The following is a 25691-nucleotide window of genomic DNA, read 5'->3' as shown; positions in this document are numbered from 1 at the left end:
ATTTCGAAGGAAAGGGCTGAGACCGATAAAACGCGATTTACAACATTGTGTTAGGAACGTATAGGAAATTTTAATTACGAACTAGCCGCATAATGGCACTGGGTGATAATGGGCTTTAGATTTATGTGAAAATGTGTGGTTAATAGAATACAATGTTATAACCAAAGTTTGGCCAAAAGCCTTTTGTGTGCTCTCTCCTAAACTTTATCAAAATAAAAATTAAACGTTTTCCCGTTGTAAATAGAAGCGTAAATCATTTCTTCATTTTTTTTTAACATACCAACCGAGAACTTTTATTTATTTTTATACATATATATACATACGTATATATATATATATATTCAACAATATCTTAAAATATATTGTATTTTTAGTACAGATGGTATGTTAAACATTTTATGTTCAATTCGTGTGTACAAAAATAAATAATAAATAATATAAAATATGAATTCTATGACTTTTCCAACTTGAAACATTTATTATTACGAGTAGTTATTTAGTATTTACATTTATTTATACATATAATATATATATATAGTACATAGCAGAATATAAATATTGTTATTAATTATTATCAATGAAATCGAATAATATAGTTTTGTATAAAAAAAATGAAATTAAGTCAATATTATTCACGGTTCAGGAATACTAAGTGGAATAAAAAAAGCCTTTTAAAATAACTTTAAAAATGGAATTCATAACAAAAATTACTTTTTTACAACAGATAAAATAATTAATATAAGTTGCGTTATGGTAATATAAATAACATACACTGGGAATAAATACTTATTTTTTTGTATACCAGAAATATATGGTGTTAAAAAAATATTTTTTTAATATTAACTTACGCAAATTAATTGATAAACAAAATAATTAAAGATGATTTAATACACATATTAACTAAAATGTATAGAAGAGATGTAGGGATATTATTGTAGGTGTAATTGTTATTTTGCCAGTTTCTAATTATATTATTACGAAAACCACTTAGCAAATTTTACGCTAAAGAAACTAAACCTTCAAATGTAATTAATTTTAATTATATTTTAATTACTTAAACCATAAAGCAACTATGAGCGTATTACAGAAGTACCAAATAACATTTTATTTAACAAAAAAAAAAAAAAAGAATATTAAATACTGTGTTGGTAAATAAAAAATAAAATAAATTATACAATGAATACGGGGTAAACAAGATAGAATAGTATAGTACCTACTTATAGAAAACGACACATCTACACGCGAGAAGAGTTATGGAATTGAAATTTTCAATATAAGTGAACACTCTTGGTAAGCCTATATCCAATGACTAGTAACTACGTGCAAAGAGAAAATCACACAATCTTATTATTATTATTATGATTTCATACATTTTATCTCTATTTTTAAGACATACTCACGCACACGCCAAACTCACGATTGTACATTAATCAAATTCATCGCACTAGTAATACACCACAATATGCGAGAAGTTCACGGCTCACGCTTTTTTCCATCGCCCCAACGGTATACAAGCGTGTTGATAAAAGTTGGATTGAAAACCCAGTTATTTATGTGTTGTCAAAAGTTTAAAGAAACACATCTTACATCGCTAAGTCCTATAAGCCACCAGTTTTAACCCCGAAAAAGTCTTTGTCGTAATAATAAACAATGGTAGTATATTGTATGATTTACGCTGGTTGGGGGTAATTCCTTCGCACTTTAGCATAATGAAATACGAGCAGGTAAGGGTTTTTTAGCATCGTGGATCAGGTGTGTACAGAGTAGGTAAGTATATTTTTATTACAGTTTAAAATGTACTGGTAGTTTGATGTCTATATTTGAATTGCTATACTAAGTGACTGTAAAAAAATATGTCGGAAATATTCAAAAGGTTTTATGACTGTTTTCAGTTAGAAACCTTTTCGGAAACCTCAATTTATTTAAGTGCCGACATAACAGCAGCAAAAGTGTCCAAGATGGTCGAAAGGTATAAGTACTAGAGAGGCACTGCTACAATGATAACGATGTTTACTTATACGTATGATAGCAAAAAGCACTTGACTGAATGTTGTTTACGTGTTACCTTATAGTTTATACAGTAGCTATAATAAACATAGGTCGTGGAAATGTACCCTAAATACATAAATTTGTTTTAGTATAATATCTTTTTTATTATTATTATTATTTATTGCTACATTGATAATATTTTGTTTTAATTTATACACCCATATAAGTACTAAGTACGTCCATCCACTTTTAATGAAAATATAGCACCAAAAATAATGATAAATAATTTATCTACTTATAAATTATTTAAAAAAAAAACTTTAATACAAACATACAAATAATATAACTGAACCATTATCTATAAGCATCCGTTTTCTGTAGTTTAATCGTCTTACAGATATAAATCAAGATTTTTTATTTGGTAAATTTCCAACTAAAGTTTCATCACTAAGTATTACTTAGTTAGTAATAAAGTGTTAATGAAGTTTGTGTCCGTTTCGGTTTTTTTCCTTAAGATTTTATATATTTAAATATTTCAAAGTAAGAACATTTTTTGCAGATTTACTGATAAATTTTGAACTATAATTCCTAAAACTATTTCTTTGAATAGTAATAATTAATATATTAAATATATTGTACTCCCTATCATACAATTCAATAAAATCATAAAACAAACTTACTCATTTAATAAACAATTGTCAGTTAATACAAAGTATAATTATTATACATATAATTTAAATCATTATTATTCACAATTAATTTAAATTAAGTTTTACGCATATATTTATAAATATATATTATCATAAAAATCTCTATATATATTTTATTTAATTCCGAGAAGTATTTGATGTAGATATTATAAACTAAAATATTACATTATATATTAGATTATATACCTACACACATAGACACTATTATAAGACTACTACTAATAGATCGAACATTTCGTAAAAATAAATTATACCATTATAATAGTTAATAATTATGATTGAAGTAAAAGTATGCCATTTTAAGAAAAAATAATTACAAAAAAAGTTTAATATTAAAAGTCTTCCTTATTAAAATAATTTGTAGGATTCATAAAATTGTGATAAAATTATAATTATATTTTCTTTTTACTTATCTTTTGTTAGTATTTATCATAGAGACAGTTATATAATAGGTATTCAAAATGTCAACAAGTACAGTATAATACTTAATGAGTATATGGTAATGAAATTTACAACCAACACATTCAATTCTATTTTTCTGTAGCAGAACAACAGAATCGGATTAAAAATAGACAATATAATGAATGAATTATGTTGCTTAAATAAAAAAACTTATACGTATAATCAACGCAGGTAATTTGGGTAATTTGTATATTGTATGTATATAAACATATTATATACCTACATAATATTAAAAAAATGATTGAAAACGTTAATTTGTGAATTTGAAAACAGAGTTTCGATTTCGAGGGAAACAATTTTCAAGTCTAAACTGTATCACCCGTTTAATTATCAAAGTTCAACTGGGAAAAAGAAAAAACAACATATTTTGTCTATAAAAGCTTTTACGGAATCTATCGTCGTTATCCATAATGGGCTTTGACGTAGTTTACGAAAATCTATTAAGCTGGTATAATAAGCCAATTACGAGTCTAGACACACAACCCCAGCATTGGACCTTCAGCAAGGAATCAGGGTAGAGTGAACTAAGCATGGAATATATAATAATTATTAGTAGATTTATGCGAAATGACCGGTCATAATCGGGGCTGCTGCGGTAGCTAATTGTCCACAGGCACGGTTTTATGATCCAACTGAGCGGCCGTTAAAACAACATTCTAAGGCAATAATCCCATCGATATTTTGTTTCTCCCCTCCAATATTCGAATGAAATATAATAATGGTCATCCCTCTACCACCACTTCATACTCGTCTGTCGGATTATGGTTCAAAAATGTTATATTACATGCATTGTAAAATTTATCGCACACACGATAGGGGAAGGCACGGGATGTTCGTAATGAAGCCATAAATTAACATCTTGACGACAGGAGCGCCTCTACTGCCACCCTTACAGCACCACTATGTATAGGTATGAACCGCAATTATAATAACAATTCATTATTGTTTGCATGTAGATATATAGTGATAAAAATTTAGAAAAAACGTCAGTTGCAACTGGACCCGAGTATAAAATACATCGACTATCGTTCGAGGTACTGGAGCATTTAATATAGGTTATATATTATATAAGGGGAAATTATTATTTGACATATTAATAGGGATTATCAGTTTTATTTATGTTTTTACCAATTTTATAAAAAAAAAATATCATATATACATGAAAAAAATTACCTACATAATATAACAAGATTATATATGACTTAAATAAATTCAAAACTCAAAACTATATAAGGAGTCCATTGCAATAGGTATGTGTTTTTCTAAAAATGTTGAGAATCTACAAACGGAGAACACAAGTTATAAAATCCATTATTGTCATAATAATCTTAGTTTAATCAATTTTAATAATATAATTCAATATTAAAAGAACAGAGTAATCATTTTACCAGAGAACACTCTAAAAAGTATAATTTTATGTAAATTTAAAACTTAAAACATTATGCCTATCCCTGAAAAAAAAATAAAACTTGTTATTTCATAAAATATTATGATATTAAAATGTTTTAATATAAACTTTTAAAACTAGATTTTTAATGTCATAACCTAAGTGAAATATTTTTCAAATATTGTAAGTATAACATTGATTATCAAATAATTAACAAATAGTTTTAAATTATAGTTTAATATGAACTAAATATGGAAACAAAAATACTTTATTCACATTATAAATAATACTCTGTATCCTCCCTAATACGTCCAAATTTATATTATTCATCACATACATAATTATGTATATTAATTAAATACTACACACAACAAAAATAAAATAATAAGAAACTAGAAAAATTGTATTGACGTTTTTAACATTTTGACAATTATAAATATGTATAAAAGTAAGATTTATATGGTGAAGATAGCTAACAATAGCTTTAAATATCAATTTTATTATTCTAAAAAAATTGAATTAAAATTATTATACACTGAATTCGATTTACTTTTATTTTATAACTGTGTAAATTAGCTAATGAATAAATGTACAGTACTACCGAAATTGAAACTTGTGCTACCAATTTAAACTATAACAAAGAACATTTCTCTTTTAACACATATTTAATTCATGAGAACCTTACAAATTTTGAATTTTGAATTAATTTTATCTTTAATAATGTAATACACTTTACAATAATAACGTTAAACAATAAAAATATCTAATCCCAAAATATATTAAATCAATTTTAACACCCCAAGGGCCAGACTAAGTGTATTACAAAATAAATTTGTAAAAGGATTGTAGTCTGTTGATCGAAACTAACTTAAAAAGGTTCTAAATTTAAAAAAAATCATTCTAGACAATAATATACTTATGTATTATTTACACAAGAATACAAGCACACAAACGCTTTTCAAAAATATGTAAGCTAATTTAAAAATTAAAACTATTTTCTGAAACATATAATTTAAAATAAATAACTTTAAATAAAATTACATTCAAACGACATCGATTCTATAACTTTTTTTGTGTTATTATTCTTAGTTTAATGTTTGACTCGGTGTGCTTTCAATAACAATTGTTCAACTTTTCAGTTTTCTGGTACTCTGCAGATAGTGGAAAAGTGTATAGATTTTCTCCCCTGTAAATTCGCCATGGGAATTCCCATAAAAGCGATTTATGATCAAGTCCGGTATGCGTTTTATTGTGGCCGCAAGAATGTCGTATAGACGCATTTAAGCCCCGTAATAGAAACAAATAAGAATGACCAGCTAGGCTGTTATTTACACGGAACTATTCCTGCAGTCCTTAGGGAGCTGGAAAGGTCTAAGGCCTAGGCAAAAATATACGAAAGAACTTGGGACAGTAAATCTTACTAACATAAAAAACTGCAAAGCACTACCCAACACCTAAAGTAGGGAATACAGCACTTCGCTATATAGTGAAAACAATGAAGAGGACCTCGTTCACAATTTAAATAGCCATTTTTATTATTTTATATGAAATTTTAAACAATCTTTGCTGTTTGCAAAAAAAACCTACTTTTAGAATTTAAAGATTTTTTTATTTATAAAAAATAAGAAGTAGCTAGGATAAGTATAAAATCAATGAATTCTATGAATTTCAAGATTTTTATACAAAACTAATATTTTTTTTTATTTTTATACCTATTATCTAACAAAAACTTAAAATTATAAATAAATACTGTAAATATTTATTTTTAATATTTATGAAACAAAATAAACAACTAAAATGATAAATTTATACATACGAGTATAATTAACAAAATATAACTTAATTCATTAAAAATATTAATAAGGTGGGTAGGTATAAAGTATAATATATATTATATATTAAATCACAGATTGATAATGCAACTAAAAATATACACTGAGATATAACTTCTCTATTTGTTTACATGAAAATATGAATATCCAAGTATGTAAAACGGCTATTTCTTTGCATTTTCCATTTCTATTTACTTCCGTTTCCGCCTTTTGATTTCAGTCGCTTGAGGCAAACAGATGAAACGTTAATATGGGAATGTGACAGCTGTGTGTCTGAATGGAAATCTTTGAGAACAACCCTCTTTGGCTTTGGGTAAAAAATAAAAACTCTCCATTTCAAAACCGTAAATATACCTCAAAAAAGATTTTTCTCTTACATCGATCTGTTATTTTTAACAATATATTTTTTTCAAATATCCTAACTTATCAACGTAGTGACGTGAAATCGAAATTAATACTAACTAATGGTTCTGGATAATATGTCACTTGTGATGGAATACTTCTTATATCTTGTGCAATGATAAATGACCTGTACAAATGTAATAAAATATAAAGTTGTCAGAGTTATTGGACAGATCGACTTTTATGAAATCTGAAATTATATTTGACTGCAGAGAAAGTTGCAACTTTTGTCCGGTAATTTATTTTTAACTTACAAGAAATATGGGTCTATTTAACGATTCTAGACATTCAGAAAATGAAATAGACCAAAACACGAATCAGGTTGTAGGTACCGTTTAAAATATAATATATAAAGACGGCGTTTTAGGTAGGCAATAACACTTCATTTATGAACCATGGTAGGAGAATATGATGGTAAAATAGCAAAAAACCAAATTAAAGATTTATATAAATAAAATCAATAAAGTAATTTATATAATGATAGATAGAAAACACTTATGAATAAATTGACAAAAATATTTCATCAGTTAAATACTCGTAAATCTAGATTTCATTACACTTAAGTTATTTATGATATACAAAAAAAAAGATATCGAAATAATATACGAATACTAGTATTTTGTACTTTGTACTCTAATAATAAAAGATCAACAAACATACCAAAGTTTACAATATCGTAAGGCGAACTGATTTTTATTGCAAAAAATATAATACACTCCTTTTGTTTTATGGAATTCATATTGAGTATTGTTAAATTAATTATAATATTATGTACTAAAGAAAAAATAACTGTATAAAATATCATATAAGTGGATACCATATTAAAAAAGTAAAATAAAAAAAATAAAATCTTCAGCAGAAGTACACGCAATAATATTGTTTTATTGTAAATTATTATTATTGTTAAACTTGGTTGGTTCAATTCTAAAAGAGCTTTAGTTGAAAGTTATACCATATACTAACACTATACTAAAATAATAACTATTATATTTGTAAGAGGCTTCGACGAGTAAATGTTAAACAATTTTTACAATGTAATCATTGTTTAACGGCAAATTGGGAGACTAAAAACGAAAATCCAATTGTCGAAATATCCTTATACGTAGTTATGGTATCTCATTTCAAAACAGTACGTGTGACATAAAACGAAGTATAACATGAATTTGCGACTTCAAGAGTATATTATGGTCCAGACACTCAAGGATGTGAGCAAGTTTTTTTCATCCTTTCAGCAGTGAAAAGGGGAAAAATCCCGTTTTTACTCTCTCCCTTTTACATTTCGCAATGATAGTGTTGTGGCCAACCTTAAAGCTTTAGTTGTAACCACCCTCTGCTGGCCACTGTCGTTATTAGTTTCGGATTAACAAAAGGGATGCCCCAGGAATGTGATCATGGAATGCAGACCACGGCGGAATCATAACCAAAAACAACAATTATTTTAACAGCATAAATCACCGAAGAGGACATGCAACAACGGAATGCTTATCTCTTACGGTACATAAAACAAGGGTTTAGGTTTTGAACTAGAGGGGAAATTTAATTTTCAAAAATATGGACCATTAACGTGCATATGGGAAAAATAATTTTAAAAATGTATTTTTTATACGTATTAAATTTTATAGTACACGAGTAAGTACCTACAATAACTTTTGTGCTAACAAATAACAGTTAAACTGTATGTTCGTTAACAATTTTAAAATTAAATACCACATGAATGAACATTAAGATCAAAATAATAAATTGTACACCATGTGTAAAAAGATAGAATTAATAAAGAACTCTTACAAACTAATATTAAAACAACAGAACACAAATACCACTCAAAACTTTACAGGTATAATAATTTTGGACATAGAGTAATTTTGTTGTAGACACACAAGAGACAAATATCACATATTCTAACAAATAGTCAAGTTTTATATATCAAAGACGTATATCAATAGAAGTATAAACTATATTAATATCATAAAATTATTTATAATATAATAATAATAATAATAATAAATATTATATAATTGGCTTTAGTCATTATAATTTTCAAAAAAATCATAAAACTCTAATTTTAATTTAAAAATTGTTTAATCGTTTTAAAACTTTATGCTGAGTTACAACGCAGAATCGCTACTCTATCGATACCGTTAGCATTGAGTTATATTTTATAATAAGATTACACGAATAAAATAATAATTTGTCAAAACGTGGGTCAAGCACCATCTGCTGAACGGTGTTCTCTGAATACAAACGGTCTAAAAATCACATAACACCCCTTTATATATAGTCTCCCTACAAAATTATTACCATTATTTACGCAGTTTTTAAAGGTCCAATTCAGAATTAAATGTAATATGTAACCCAAGTCAAAATAAATAAAAATGAATGATACCTTACTATTAAATAAATACAAATAATATTTCACCAATAAACAATGTAACAGCTACAAAAATACTGTCATACTATCATCGATGAGTATGATTGTATGAAATGAAGTATATTTTAATTATATTTATGTTTATAATGCAGTGTGTATAAACTCTATACACTCATATGCACTTATGTATAATGTATATATAGTGTTTCATGAATTAAAGAACGCAGTTTTTAAAATGCTGGGTAATTTGTTGTTGTTAGGTCGGTGGCATTATTTTTATAATTTCTGTCATTTATGATTGTTGAGGTTTTTATTGATTGTGTTTAGTGATAGTAATTTTGTTTATTTGTCGTCATGCAGCAGTAAACAATTGAATTCTATAATTGGATTTTAATGAATCAACGTCCTGTTGATTTTGTGAAAAAAAAATCATCTTTAGTGATGAGGCGCATTTCTACTTTTCTACTTATGTGGATATGTCAATAAACAAAATTGTCAAATTTGGGGAAATGAGAACCTAAGAGCAAGCGTGGAAAAATAAATGCATCCACATTCCACAGCGAGAAACCATTTGGTGAAGCTTTTGGGCAAGTGGAGACGTGGAGTGATAACAAAGTCACTGCGTGTCGAGCGATTAGAAAGGGTCATATGCACTTAAACCTCAAGTCATAGTGAAATAATATGTACTATTAATAATGTATTTCTTATAAAATAAAATTGATTTATAACAAAATTAAAAACTGCGTTCTTTATGAAATACCCTGTATATAAAATTGTAAAAATATATTAAATATTAAATATATACATTATACATAAATGAGTTTTGTGTTTTCTTGTTTAGTACGACTTAAAGATAGACAATTATCAACCCAATTAATTTTTTGCATATAAAAGACATTAAAAGCTTATACATATAAATACAAAATCCAAGGACAAAATTTATCTCTAATGGATTTTAAAAATAAAATAAGTAACTCCATTAGAAGTCATAACTTGATGAGGATTTATTTTTAAATATTATAATAGAAAATATTTTATATTTTTTTGTAATTGCCTCATATACAATATTATATTATATATTTGTATAAAAAAAAAACAGCCCAAAAATGTTAACAATTTAATGCCAATCCTTTAGAAAAATAATTCAAATATTTAAATCTAAATGTAAATGTGTTTATTTTATTTATTACATAAATCTACTACGGAAAATAAAACGGAAAAAAGCTTTTGTCGAAAGCTCGACAATATTTATGGAGGGTCCGAGAAATATAGATCTTATACACCCTAAATAACAGCATTTGAACCGGACGGACACTATATCCCGTGTACTGAGAATAATTCGTTTCTGGTACTAAGGCGTTACATGCTATAGGGAGGTATATTTGAATCAGAATAAAACGATAAATCGGTTTTCCGGAACAAACAAACTGTATAAATGAGCATGAATAAAGAAAGCATTTGGAATACCCCTTCATCGAAATCGGGAAAAATAATGTTTAAAATCAGTAGGTGAACAACGTACCGGTGCTATTGATATTTAACACTAAATAAAAAGTTAAAATTATATCTCAAATGTCTATTGTTAAAAGATAATTATTGCAACTAAGAAGGTTTATAAATGTATATTATTAGTATTTAGTATATGTAACTGCATCACGCAATATATAGTTTGCAGCAAATAATAAAATCTGGACGAGTGATTCCAATAAAGCAAAAATATATTGATTTTTTAATTTAATAGGAGTTCGTGAAAATGTCGGTTTCTAAAACTTAATTTTCACCAACAAAATAGGCGTAACAAATACCTTTATTTATATTGTTTACACATGTCAAACCACTGCCATACCTTTAAACTCAGTTTAACACTGTCGCCGTACCTATCTATTGATAAATTATTGTTATTTAGGATAAGTATACCACTACTCACGAGAAGCGTACGTGCACGACGAACAGAATAGCAACCGTCGGTAGCGACAAACATGTTTCATCTACCACGACAATGACAACGACAACGAATATAATCTAATATCCATTGAACGTGAGTTAAATATACAGTATACGCATTAACAATATTATTTCAACAACGCGCATCGAACCGAATGCAATTTATTCATAATTTTATTTACTTCACCGAGTATTAAATATTAAAAAATTTACCATACACTTTTATTTATTATTAAGTTACCTTATATTTCATAAATATTATATAACTATGTATCTTACCTGTTTAACGTAGTGGGTGGCGAATCGTAAAGGTCTGTAAGCATGTAGTCCAGATCATTGGCAACAGCACTCAACAACTGTAACACAAATGTAAAGCGTAAAAGTAGAAGAAAAACATCAAGAATTAAGTGCTCTAATGTTTGCAACAAAGAGTAGTCATGGTAACTGGGAAAATTCCGCATACGGTACTGTATAATATAATTCTAATGGTATTGTTTATGAATTACTTTTTATAAAGGTACTCATTTGTTTTTCTATATTTAAAAAAAAAAAATTCTTTCGGCTATAGCTTTCACGAAAAAATATTGTATTAAGAATGTTATTTTGTTCGTGCTATCATTATTATATTTAATAAATGTTCATTCTATTTAAGTATAATAAAAAATTTCTTAATTTTCGATTGTACAACTCCGACGACCATCGATTTTAACCCCAGTGGCCGGTGGTTGTAACAATAAAAACTAAGTACAATATTTTAATTTCATTGAACTTACAAAAAATAAAACATTTTTCGAACTATACAGGAAACTTTAACTACTCATTTTATAAGTTATATTTAAAGATTTCCGTTTAAATACTTTTATCTTAAAATTATATAACTGTAAAAACATATAATTTGTATACCAGAAATTTATTTATGTAGAACTAAATAAACACATCATAATAATATACGACTAGTCATTTTTGAATTTTCAAACTATTAAAAAGAATGATCAAAGTATTATTTAAAATACATTTAAATTATAATTAATATAAGAGAGTATCAATTTATGTTTTATACTTATTGATAAATGGATACATATTATAAATATCGTAGGCATATAGTCAAATCAGGCATTTTACTAAATGCCTATAGGCATGTCGCATGTATAAACAAAGAATTTAATTTTTATGCAATTTCACAATCCGCCTAGAATCTAAGCCCTAGTATTTAATCAAATATCTATTTCAAGCCAGGCAAATAATGAAAATGAAACATTTTGTATTATTTTAAACATTTAACTATATTTTCTATTAATTATTTATTGCTATTTTATATATAAAAAAAAACAATGTATTTTTTATTAATATATAAAACACGTAGTTATATGAAATATGTTTAATTTCGTATTAATTGGTACAATTGTCTTTAGACTTAAATCATAAATATATATAGGTAATTACTAATTAAGTATGATAGATGTATATTGTAGATGATAGTACGAGTATATTATATACCCAATAGTCTTATATAGTACGAACACTGAGTAGTGAGTAGGTGCTATATATTCTTATTAAATAAAAGTTCCATTGGTTTCACCTTGGAAAATTAACATAGGCACTTAGGTACTTGGTTGTATGAGAACCTTATATATATTAAGTTGTGGGTTATTTTTTAAAAAAAGAATATTAAATATTCCAGCAAATGCAAAGGTTAGATAAAAAACAAGTAGTAAATAAAAACTAACAAACATTTGTAATTATTACAATATAACCTTTTTAATCGTTTTTATACTCATACTCTCATATCTATAGATGTACTAATTATAATTAGTAACTACCTATAGATATTTATGATTTAAGTTTTAAAATAATAGTACCGATGTACACGAAATTAAACATATTTCATACACCCATATACCCATGTGTTTTACATATTAATAAATAATACGCAGTTTTAATATAAAACAATAATTAATAGGAAATACAGTTAAATGTTTAAAATAATACAAAATATTTCATTTTTATTATTTGCCTAGATTGAAATAGTCATTTGACTAAATGTTTAGGCAGATTGTGAAATATAAAAATTGAATTCTTTGACTATGCCTACGACAAATACATAAAATTTACAATATACATTTTTTAAATATTCTAACATTCACATAATTTAATCATTTATATAATTTTAAAACTAAAATTTTTTTATAAAATGGCTCTCAAATATATACTACTAATGCTTATATTTTAAATTATCATTAATCAAAAATTATCTGTAATATTGTTTTTTTTTTTTTTTTTACAATTAATATAACACAGAATAATCATTAATCACTATTATAATAATACTGCTACTATAGTATTTTTCACATTTTTATTTATTTAAATAAACTTAAGTTTTAAATTAGGTGCATATTCCACCATGTACTGATTGTATCTTCAATGACGTACATACAACTTATACTTATTTAACTTTAATTGTACGGTGTACACATACGATATTGTCATTCGTACTATCTACAACGAGTATTTTTAATGCCATATAATATGTACCTAATAATTATATATATTTAGTAACGAAAAATTGTTAATATAGAAACTTTACTAAATTGGAAAAGTTATTTATGAAGGGATGATATTAGTTTTTCGATATATAAAACAATTCTTTACGATTTTATCTTTTTATAACTTCTCCTAATAGGATAACGTTATTTTCTTTTACATTCATAACATAATATATGACTATTTCATATAATATAAATAAAAGTTTTAATATAATTTATGAAGCACTATGTTGATTTTAAGGTCAGATTAATTTGCAATAATAATATTATCAAAAAAATTTACAAGAAATATTTAAATTTTACTAAATATTTTATGATAAATTGGATGATTAAATTAAGTTGACTAAACCGATTACCGATTTGAATTTAAACAGTTGATTTTTTTAACGAAATAGGTAAGTATAGATACAAATATGCTTACTTTAATTTATTATTAATACCACGAAAGTTTAATTTAATTTATTAACAATTTATTTTACTAAGATTTTACATTGTTTATTTTAAATGAATATTTTATGAATTATAATGTTTCTTTTTAAGTTTTAGTTCTTTTTATGCAAAAGCTAACCATTTTTGCATATTATAAAATACAAGAAACATTATTAAAGTTTATTCATTTCATATTTTTACTACACACATGTGTATTAAATGACAGTAAAAATGTCAGAAAACCCAATCAATGGAATACAATAATTTAATACATATAGACAAGACAACTCAATCGATTTTTCTCGGAAATGCTAGGTGTCACGCAAAGAGAAATTGTCACCGACTGTTTAAGCTGCTTGTCTAAGAAAAAAATGTTCAAACCGGATCGCATGTCATTTGGCTTTCAAGCCCCCGATGTAACTTTACACGAGTCTTGAATATAAAAATAAAAAACAGAATGTGAAAGCTACACATGACCGACTCTTGGGAGACTGGGAGAAAAAGGCTTTTGCTACAATACGTCACAAAAACGTAATTCACGCGATGTGTAAAAAAACAGCTATCATTGGGGGAAAGAATATACACAATATACGATTCAATTACGTTTCATGTGCATTGTCGAGATTGCAGTTTTCATTAACGTCAGTAGTTCCTACTGCAATTTTGAACGAACAAGACAATTTAATTGAAGACATTGTAAATAATACAATTCATCCCCAGAACGATTTTTCAATAAACTTTGGAATTTATTTTTATTTTATTTTTTAAATTATTGACCTTTGGCTTCGACAACAGGGGCCATTAGCTTTATACATTATATTTTTCTTACATTTTACTATTATTTATAGTTATAGTTTGATTAAAATAATACAAGGGAACTTCAGGACTTATAACTATTTGTTTGTGTTTCTCTTAAATGTATTTTTCCATTTCGATGCTTCTACGAAATGATGTTTTCTGGCTGACAGTCGAATCCGATTATTTTATATCTTAGGAGTTTAGTTTAACAATATATACACACAAGCGTTGTATAATATAATGAAAATGAATTTTATAAACCTATACCTAAGACAAACGTATAATAAAATATTTTATTTAGTAAAAAAGAAAGGATGATATAGTCATATAGATATAAATTAATACTGAACAAGACTATAATCAAAACTTTAAAATTAGAAAATATATCAAAGAAGTATAAATTTGAATGAAAATTCTTTTGAAAAATGTATAATTAACATTTATAGATTATAAACAAAATTATAAAGGAAATAATATTTAGTTTCTCTTTCGACAATTCATCATTCATATATTACCTATTAATATTATACCATAAATTGCTTGCTTGCATGTTTTTTTTTACCCATTTTAAATAAGTATAAAGAATATCAAGTGATTCAAATATTTCTAACCAATAAATTGGGATTGTAACTATTATTAGAAATATCTTCTTTTTTTACTTACTTAAGTAAATGAAAGACTACATTTTAATTTACAAAAACAAATATATGAGTAAGTGCAGTTGTTACTGAGATCTACTTGAAGTTTTTTTTGGGGTATGATAAGTTATCATTTATTTTAAAATATATATTAATAATACACAACGTACCATGCATAATATTAAGCGAAGTAAAAGAAGTGCTATCGATAACCGGGTGTATATTTTTTTCGTGTCCTGTTTTTTTATTTTATAAATGTGATCACTACAGCAACTACTGTTGAATAAAAATATATTTATTGTTAACGATATTATAAAAAAAAAATACACGTCCTTGTTTTGAAAATAATTTTATTTCCATGAATAAAGTTTGTTAGCAAAATCTATTTTCAGAATTTTTGTTTTAACGAGGGATACGGCAACGGAGAGTCGTTTATGTAAATGCGAAACAAAATCAACGAAATCCCTTCTTGACGGTACCGTGCTGTTGTTGATGGAATATTACTATAACCGTGGATGTGCGGAAGAGATTTGTTTTGGTGTGAGAGAAATCATAAAGAAAACCACCACCACTACAGCTACCTACTATTATTTTATATAAATGTATAAGTACATAGGGGGTAGGCAAATATGTAAATATCAGGGAAATGCAAGGGCGGCGGTTATGATACCTCGTTTCAAGTTAAACGCGAAAAATATGCTAAGATCACGGAAGTTATCTTAAGGCGGACCAAAAGAGAATTGAATAAACGAAATACTTTCGCATATTATATACGTGATATTGCACCTGCAAAAAATCTGAAATACGCACACACACACACACACATATTATGTATGACGTATGTATAATACATATGTACACATTTATATATATATATATATATATTATATATACAATAACGACATACCAGCCACAGCACATAAATCATATACTACGACCGAGATTTATTTTTATATTAATATTAAATACGTGAAAATCATATATATTGCATAATATCTAAGCGAAAAAATCTATTTTGTAAAATATAATTTATCTTATTTTAATGATTTGAGATATTCTAAGGTTTTATTACATGTGATAACTTTTCACTAAAGTTCCTTTTTTTAATTTCTTATAAGAAACCTATTGTTATCAATTGTAAGCCATTTTTAAGTATCACAATTAAAACTTAACAACATTTTAATTACAAAATTGTTTGCAAATTGTCGTGATTGTTGAAAATATTGTCAATAATTAAACATCATATGCGTATAAAGATAAAATCGTGACCATGTATTTTTGATATATTTAGATTACTGTAAAAATAACTTCTAAGGACTCATATCACTGAGAATACATCGAATACATTATTTTTTTCTTTGATAAACATAAAAGTATGTCACTTTCTTTAAATAACAATAATCAATAGGTTTTAGTAATCAACAAATTTTAACAAAGCATTTTTTTTTTGTTCTAGAAATCGACCTGACTGAATTGTTTAAACATTTGACAAAAGAATAAACAATGTATTTTAACGAAGATTCTATCTAAAATCTAGTACAATAAATCACAAAAAATAATAATACATCAAGCATTACTTGTCTTGAAAATAATTTCTACCAAATGGATAAAATATATTTCAGTATATATATTTTTTTTAATGTCTTCGAGGGTAGGCTGATGTATTTGGACCTTCAGGCTATGTAAACGGTAGAGTACAATGTTTATACGAATATTTTGAAAACGATAGTCTCTCGTCTCCCTTTTTAAATAAGATACAAATAATGATTTGGTTTTTCCCCTTGTAAGTCGACTCATCATTATAGAAATATTACAACAATAGTTAATCCCTCCCTTATCCCATCATTAAAAGAATAAAACATTAAGCCTGTAATAATAATTATTATTATGCTTTGTAAATAATAAACATAATGTGATTTGAATATTAGACTGTATGAAAAAAATAAACAGCATATATGATACAATATATGACATATAATATGTATATCATTGTATACATATTATATCTATTTATTATTGTTTTAAAATTCTATTCACTCCAAACAGTCTAAAATATGCACAATAGATATACAATATTTAAGCTCCACGTGCAGGTCTTAACAATGTTGGATTATTAATTAAAATCAACATTTTTTATTTTTATTATTAACTACTTAAATGAGTGCATTCTCTAACAATTACATATTATGAGTTCAACTAGATATTTAAAATAGCAAAAAATTAATGTGTATTATAATAAACCATATTTACTAAGAAATAAAATTTTAGAAAAGTAATGAAAAATAAAACAATGTAAATTTAAAAACATTATATAGAAAACAGGCAAAGAAATTTTAATATTATAGAATTATAAAAATATGTTATTCTTCTACCATCAATTTATCATATAACAAAATATTATATCGTATTTGATTTAAAATATATTTTTTCTTAGTTTTTAAATTGATAATACCTTAATTATCATAAAGTTTTAAACGAAAAAATTTCATAAATGCATATGCACTATATTATATAGTACTATACGAATATATACGAGTACCTATATATAAATTTATAGATAGTAAATTATAATGAATATAAACATTTTGTACAATATTATAGTATTTAATGATAAAAAATATTATATATGTTACATATAATATGATACATATGTTAGACTAAATAAATCTACATAATTCGTCAAAATATAATATGTAAAACAAATTTTTAGTATCTTACTATATTTAAATGTTATTGTACATATTTTTCTTGGTAAAATTATTGTATTTAATATAATTTTAAACTAAATGTTTAATTTAATTATGACTCTTCAGTTAACACTCTAAACTAAACCACCACAAGATGCTTTTACGTGCTCTCAAAAAGGTCGTTATTCTTGAGTACCACTCGCTTGGTGACTGTATATTTTCACAGACGCCAAAAGGGGGAAAAACACGTAGCCAAAGACCGATGGCCTTACGGTATGCACTCGGAATGGATTTCGCCTGAATTCAGGGGATAAATTCGCACAACTGGAACTTTATAAATCGCTATTAGCAAACGCAGGTCGTTTTGTATATTATGAACAAACTGACGACGAAGGGAATGATCAGAGTAGAAAGAGGCAATATTAGCGAAACCTGGACAAAACGTATTGCTCCTTTCCAGTTCGAAGATAAGCCTAATTTGTCTTCACACGCTGTTTCCCCTTTTATATGAAGAAATTTAACAATATTTCACATTGAAATTGCACACACTAACATTCTTTCCAACGAAGTAAATCAAATTCAAAAAACCAATGTATTTATCTCCAGACGCTGTAAAATGTTTCTAACACGTAGGTATTACAAATATGTGAGCGCCACTTCATGCCCCTATAATGTCGAGGTAATATACATTTCATACTCACTAGCTACAATTCAAAAATTATAATTGTATTATCTTCAACTGTTTTTTCAGTAAGTTTAAATTAATATAAAAAATATACATAAATTACTTTTCATGTAAAATGTAGAATTTAAATTCTAGATATTCATATCTCGTAATTATTTTTGAATTTTTTAAATAATTAAAAAGTTCTAAGTAAATATAATTAATTATATAGGTCTTAAAAGTCACAAAATTAAAACGTACTATCTTCGGTCAACATAACTTAGACTTAGATGTGTCTATGACCTAATGATAAAGTAATATAAGTAATAATTCCTATCATCTATAGATTTAACTGATGTATGTATATACCTACTTTTACCATAACGTATCAAATAGGCACCTACAATTGAATAATTTAAACGAAATTTCATAGGTACAATATTACCTTATATGCACTAATTAATATTATACAAATATTTAGCAGGTGATTAAATTTTTTTTATTTATACAACGTTGTTAAAGGTACTCTATTTAGTGTTTTAATAAAATATACATAATTCTGTAGTTCTATCAAATAATTATAAAAAGAAAGCTAATACATTTTAATATTGTTTAAGAAAATTATGTTTAAATCATTAAAATTACTTATATCATTATTAACAAATTAATCGTAAGGCATATATAGGTAATTATGAAAGTAAGCTATTGCCCCAGACATTACTTTTATATGTGTGTCCCTGGCTGTTTTTATATGAATATACCAACTGCGTTCAAAATTATTATAATTATAAATATTATTATATAACCTAATTTTTATTAAACCTTTTCCTATCTCATTTTCTAATAATTATATATAAATCCGTACAAGAAACTAATAAAGAATATAGATGAAAAACATGTGTTTCATGCTCCACCCTTTGTCTCATTATCATCAGAAAATGAGAGACGTGTCTCGTTCGACCAGAAATGATGAGACTCTCAAACATAAAACTCAAACATAAAAACATAACAAGACTTATCTTGCTAAAATGTAATCACACTGCACAGTGCACACTCCTATATAAATTCACACTAGCGATCGACGATGCTAAAATTATTTGATCGAGAATTGATACATAATATGACAGATATAAAAAGTTGTACAAGATAATTGTATATGAATAGACGTAAAACCTAAATTTTTTAACTCAATAACTTTGAGGTAATGTATTTAAATATTAATTAAATTAAATAATAATTTACGTTACAAAAATAACACAATTTTTAAGACCATTATTATAATAACATAATGTACAATCAAACTTCGAATTAAAGTTTTTTTTTTTTTTAATGAATTGAACTGGAAAACTAAAACATATGTTACCCAAATTAATTATTTTTTTTTCGAAAATAAAAATATAATATCGATTACTGATTACTATTTTATAAATGATTCTATGAACCATGTTTTAATTTAAATGTATGAAACAATAGATACGATTTTAAAAAACGTTTTCAAACAAATAAAAGAACTCTTCAGTTTCTCAATTTGTTTTACAATTCATCCACTTATCCTTGCCATACTTGATTAAAAATTGTAAACTCTTCTTTTATCGTTTAAAGAACAACGTTTCATAAGATTTAAATTCAAAATCTAACAATACATTTTAATTTTTATCTATAAATATAAATAACGTAAAATCATGAAATCAAACCAAACAATTTTTATTTTTTGGTAAATAAAAACAACTTTAAGACAAATATTTATGATTACCAAATTATTTTTAATCAGCATCCAGTTTATGTACGTCATGCAATTTATATACAAAGTCTCGTAATTATAATTTCTGTACCATGACTATGTGATACATACATAGTGACGTAGATAAATATAGACAATAGACATGTATACATAGACGAATGTGTACTATCTGCAACGTTATAAAAAACCCTATCCTAGAATCATTATTGGTATTAAACGACGGGAACAATTAAAAACGAATCAAACTTAAACAACCTCTTACAATAACAACAATTATATCGGAGGATAATATATAATCGGAATTACAGAAGCGTCAAAGGCTAAATTATTTTTAATACAATATTTTTGGTCAAAATATTTTTAAAATAAATTAGTCATCCATAATTACTACACATCAGTAGCATATTAATTTTTTAGTATCCGAGTTTAGGCTAAATACCTAAATTAATAATTATAAATAAATATGCGAAACAGCCAGGATCAGATGTCGGGTTATACACAGATGTTAATTTACATAGAAATGGCGTTTAAAAATCGATTACGACAAGCTGTCCAGTCAACCTTAAATGAATTTCAAGTAAATGAGAAAAAACCCTACCCTTTTTTGGAATATTAATAACCATTGTGGTTAACATTTACTATACAATCAAACAAATTAGTAATTACTCGCGTGCGTCGTGGAGTAATCAAATAGCTGATAATATATAAATTTATAAGTACACATTTTTGTGACTATTAAACATTTGCTTTTTAGTTTTTACCAAAATTATTTCATTACATAAAGACCAAATCGTTCATAGAAAATATAATGTATTGTTAAGTCATAAAATACGACAGTGAATTATATATAATGTATAATCTTTCAAGGTTTGTGAAGGACAAATAAAAAATTTAAGTTGTGCATAATATTTAATGTTACATTTTTCTCAAATTACCTATTTCAAAATATTTTTCTTTTATTTGAATGTTAGTTTAATTTACACATACTCAAAACAAAAACACCACGATTCATGTTTTTTAAAAACAATTATACTTTAAAAAATATTTTTTACGAAAATATTTATATTTTACACAACTTGAGTAGGTATATAAATATCAAGGAAGCTTACAGTATGTCATGTTTAAATAAATTCTTGAATTTCGTCCAAATTTACGCTGAATAACTTATCATTAAAATGATTCAAAAAACTAAATTTCAAATTAATTAAATAAGGGAGGGACAAATACTATAAACGTAACTGGATTTATATAGTTTTAGAAATCTACTTCTAGAAATACTGGCATATTATCAAAGATTAAAGTATCAACACGTACTGACTAAAATGAAAACGTCATCATAAGTTACAAATGGGATTCGTCATCTTTTTAATTTTAACAAAATTGAATCATAGTTCTTGAAATTAATCCTGAATTAATCTTAGAAATGTGATCATGAATAATAATTAATATTTTTAAGTTAAAAATTAAAATTAATATTAATATTAACGTTAGTCAAAATAATATTATAATGTTATACAAAAAAAAATTCATCAGCCACATTGTTTTCAAAGTTTATTGACAAAATTTTAATACTATACTATTATACTATTAGATGATTTCATTAAGTATACCTAATAAATTGAAGTTTTATATGATATTATTTAACATCTCACAATGTTTTTATTAACCTAGGTTGTAATTACCTACTTAATTGATTAATATTTTGATCATATTGTTTTAGATGCATAGACCAATTTTACAACAAATGATTAATTTGAAAAATATAAACAATATTTTCATTGTTCAGTAATAAAATTAAAAACATTAAAAATAAACATAACAGAATAGTTTTTAAGCACTTATCTTGGCTTGAGTACTGAGTTTGAAATATAAAAAATGATTAAGATTTTTTTGAACAAATGTGTTTAAATAACAAAATTAAAATAGTAATTTTAAAAACTCAAATTAAATAGCTATTAAAAAAAATCACCTACAAAATAAAATGTATGTCTATCTACATAAAATTATACATAGATAAGTTGTATTTTATATATTACTCATTACTGGGGACTTAGGAACTTTTATTCGATAAATATCAATGTCAAATAAAAACTTTTTAAAAATATAAATAAATAGGTAAACAAAGTCAATAAAATAACCCCAAATTTTATTTATAATAAAAGTATGCTAAATTTTATTTAGTATATTTTTTAATATTTTAAGTTTTTTTTTCTTATTAGAGTATACTTTCAATTTATTTAGCTTTAAAGAACCTTGCCTCAAACCATTCAGCAAATAAAAAAAAGTTAAATGAAAATGTAATTTAAATGATTATATTATACCAACATTGTGTGCTTTTTAGTCTTTTCCCTATGATAAGCTTTGCATTTCTCGCATTAATATTAATATTTACATAGATATGATTATAATTTTGTTTCACTATAAAACCAGATCACATTGATATAAAAATAATATAATTAGAAAAACTAAGAAATATTAATAACACAAATAAAAATGTCAATAGACATTTTAGCCAATAGTATCAAGATTTTTAAGAAGAAAAATATTAAGATTCAATTCCATTATGTTACACGGATTGATACGCTTCACTAATAAATTGTTCTTTTAACTTCTTTAACATTAGATTTCTAACTAATAAAATAGTATCATTTCAATATGAAATACTCAAATGGTTTTATAAAAAATCATGTATAGGTACATTCAAAAAAAAAAAAATGAATTAAAATTTAAAATACCTAAATAGATATTTTACTCATCATATAACATATATATTTTTAATAATATTATATTTAAATTCATAATATGACAATATTTTTATTATTTCAATGGAATGAAAAATTATAAAATCCAACAGTACCTAGGTTCCTCAAACAATACTATAATAATTCTAGAAGCATTAGTATTCGGTTACCAAGTATCTTTAAATACTTCATAGGAAAATGTATTTAAAAAAAATGTATTCAATATAAGTACCTAAATAATTACTTTGACTGTTAAAAAATAATATAGTTATACAAAATATATTATGACATATTTAATTAACCTTATATTATAAATGTCATTATACATTGATAAACAAACCAATAGTTTTTCTTTATCAATAATTAAGATTTTGTAATAAGTCTTTAGAAGTCTATTAAGAAATTAACTATAATTAAATTTAAGAGTATTAAAATAATTAACTATTTATCAATAAAGTCATACCTATCAAATAGTATATTATAGAGGTAGTCATTAAATATCGTTGTGACATACTGGCAAATGTATAATACAATATGAAAGTTAGAAACTAATTTCTTATTATAAATACAAAAAACTGACAAATAAAAATTATCTAAAACATATACTCAACAAGTAACAACACATAACTAAATGAATATAGTTATATTGCTGCAAACATCATGAAAAATAATTAGATGTACTCACCAGCATATAAGAAGAGCCCGCAGCGGCAACCGGTCTCTGTTCTTCGTTATCCGCAGCACAATCATCGGCCATATTTTCGTCCGCAAGCTAAATACCAGAGAAACGATCAATATAATAATATAATATAGTGGTATAGATAGTTTAATACTATACAAATATGATGATAACACGATCACGTAAAGATGTAAGTATTACAATTTGAATCCTATGACAAATATGCACTCACCATATTTTGATTATAGGGTTCACATGAGTATGCCTAATGGCCAACGCGAAAACACGTCACAGTTGTATTTTGTTCTCGCTGGTGAACAGTTTGAACGGAACACGGAACAGCACGAAAAACGAATATCACGATGTAAGATTTTTAAAACGAACAAAACTTTATTTACTTAACTACGATTTCTTTTTTTTTTTGTTTTTAAATATAACCGACAACCGCCGGAATTTGTATTCGAGACGGTCGCCGACAATAACATTACAATTTACAATAGCAATAATAATAACAACGATAAAACGACCCGAAGTTTTGCGTATGGTACCCCGATCAACAGGTCATGATAAGGTGATAATGAAAAAATAATAATAAATAACAATACATATGTGTATAATAGTGTATTATGTTACGGCAGTGAAAGAAAAAAATTCCCCGACGACAACGTAGCCGGGCACAGTGTGACCGGCGCGCGCACCGATTCGGATGTGTGGGCCGAGCCGGTTTGTACTTTGTTCACGACAGTGGCTGAATATCCAGACACGATATTTTATATGGGTAATATCTACAGATTCAATATTCGTTATAATATCGGATATTCAGATATTCTGGTAGCCGGTAAGTTGGGTATAATGTTATTTTATTTCCATTTTTTGTGTCTCATCTCTCCATTATTATACTTTATTACTTTATTGCTCTACACTTAATTCACACATTAGATATTTAGATGTACCTATGTATAATAAGCGTATTATAATAATAATATCTGCTCTTACCACTTTCCTATTTAAAATAATTGTTTTCTCAAATCTCCAGATAAAAGTTTTATTATGGTTTAATTACTTAAACTATTGTTTTAATTTTATTGACTTTGTAATTGGCAGTAAATTGTAGTCGCGATAAGTAATGACTAGAATAATTTAAAAAAAAATGTATTTACTAAATTAAAACAGGTTAATGGCGTTAATGTATTTCCTAATTTGATATTTAATTATTGTTAATTATGAACTTACGCATATCATTTGATTACCTTATGCCAGATGGGAATATAATTATTAATTACATCTAAATCATCTATTATAGTAATTTATATATATTACTGTTGAATCTTTATAGACCCATCTTGAGAAAATGTCAAATAGGTTATTCAATAAATGTCTTATTATAAATTTATTATATTTTATTTCATTTTTAAATATATTAATTATTATTAAATTACTACTATTCAGCTATTGCCCATTACGACCATTAATACATATATTCATATAGATTATAGATGCAGCTAGCTATTAATGGAATAAACAAATCAAAATAATTTAAACTATCTTGATAAAAAAATTTAGACGTAGATAAAACAATGTAATAATAATACATGATTTTCAAATTTAAGTTTAAAATTATAACATTTAATTAAACTTAGACAAGTATATATCCACGACATAGTCCACATATAATGT

At 25.4% G+C, this 25691-nt stretch overlaps 1 protein-coding gene across 3 annotated transcripts in view; it reads right to left on the bottom strand.

Annotated features, from left to right (window-relative positions):
- The window catches only part of LOC114130092 (protein sprint), an 86788-nt gene extending 62300 nt beyond the window's left edge, over positions 1-24488 (bottom strand). For all 3 annotated transcript variants that reach the window (XM_050210195.1, XM_050210604.1, XM_050210809.1), the window contains exons 1-3: positions 24247-24488; positions 24021-24107; positions 11374-11450 (exon numbers count right to left, since the gene is read on the bottom strand). In XM_050210195.1, coding sequence (XP_050066152.1) covers positions 11374-11450; positions 24021-24107; positions 24247-24249 — 167 coding nt within the window. In that variant the 5' untranslated portion in view covers positions 24250-24488. The remainder of the gene's footprint in view (positions 1-11373; positions 11451-24020; positions 24108-24246) is intronic.
- Between the last annotated feature and the right edge of the window lie 1203 nt (positions 24489-25691).

The sequence above is a fragment of the Aphis gossypii genome, chromosome 1 (assembly GCF_020184175.1).
Source record: "Aphis gossypii isolate Hap1 chromosome 1, ASM2018417v2, whole genome shotgun sequence".
NCBI classification, from domain to species: domain Eukaryota; kingdom Metazoa; phylum Arthropoda; class Insecta; order Hemiptera; family Aphididae; genus Aphis; species Aphis gossypii.
The sequence above is the reverse complement of the archived record's forward strand: the minus strand, read 5'-3'. Positions and strand labels throughout refer to the sequence as shown.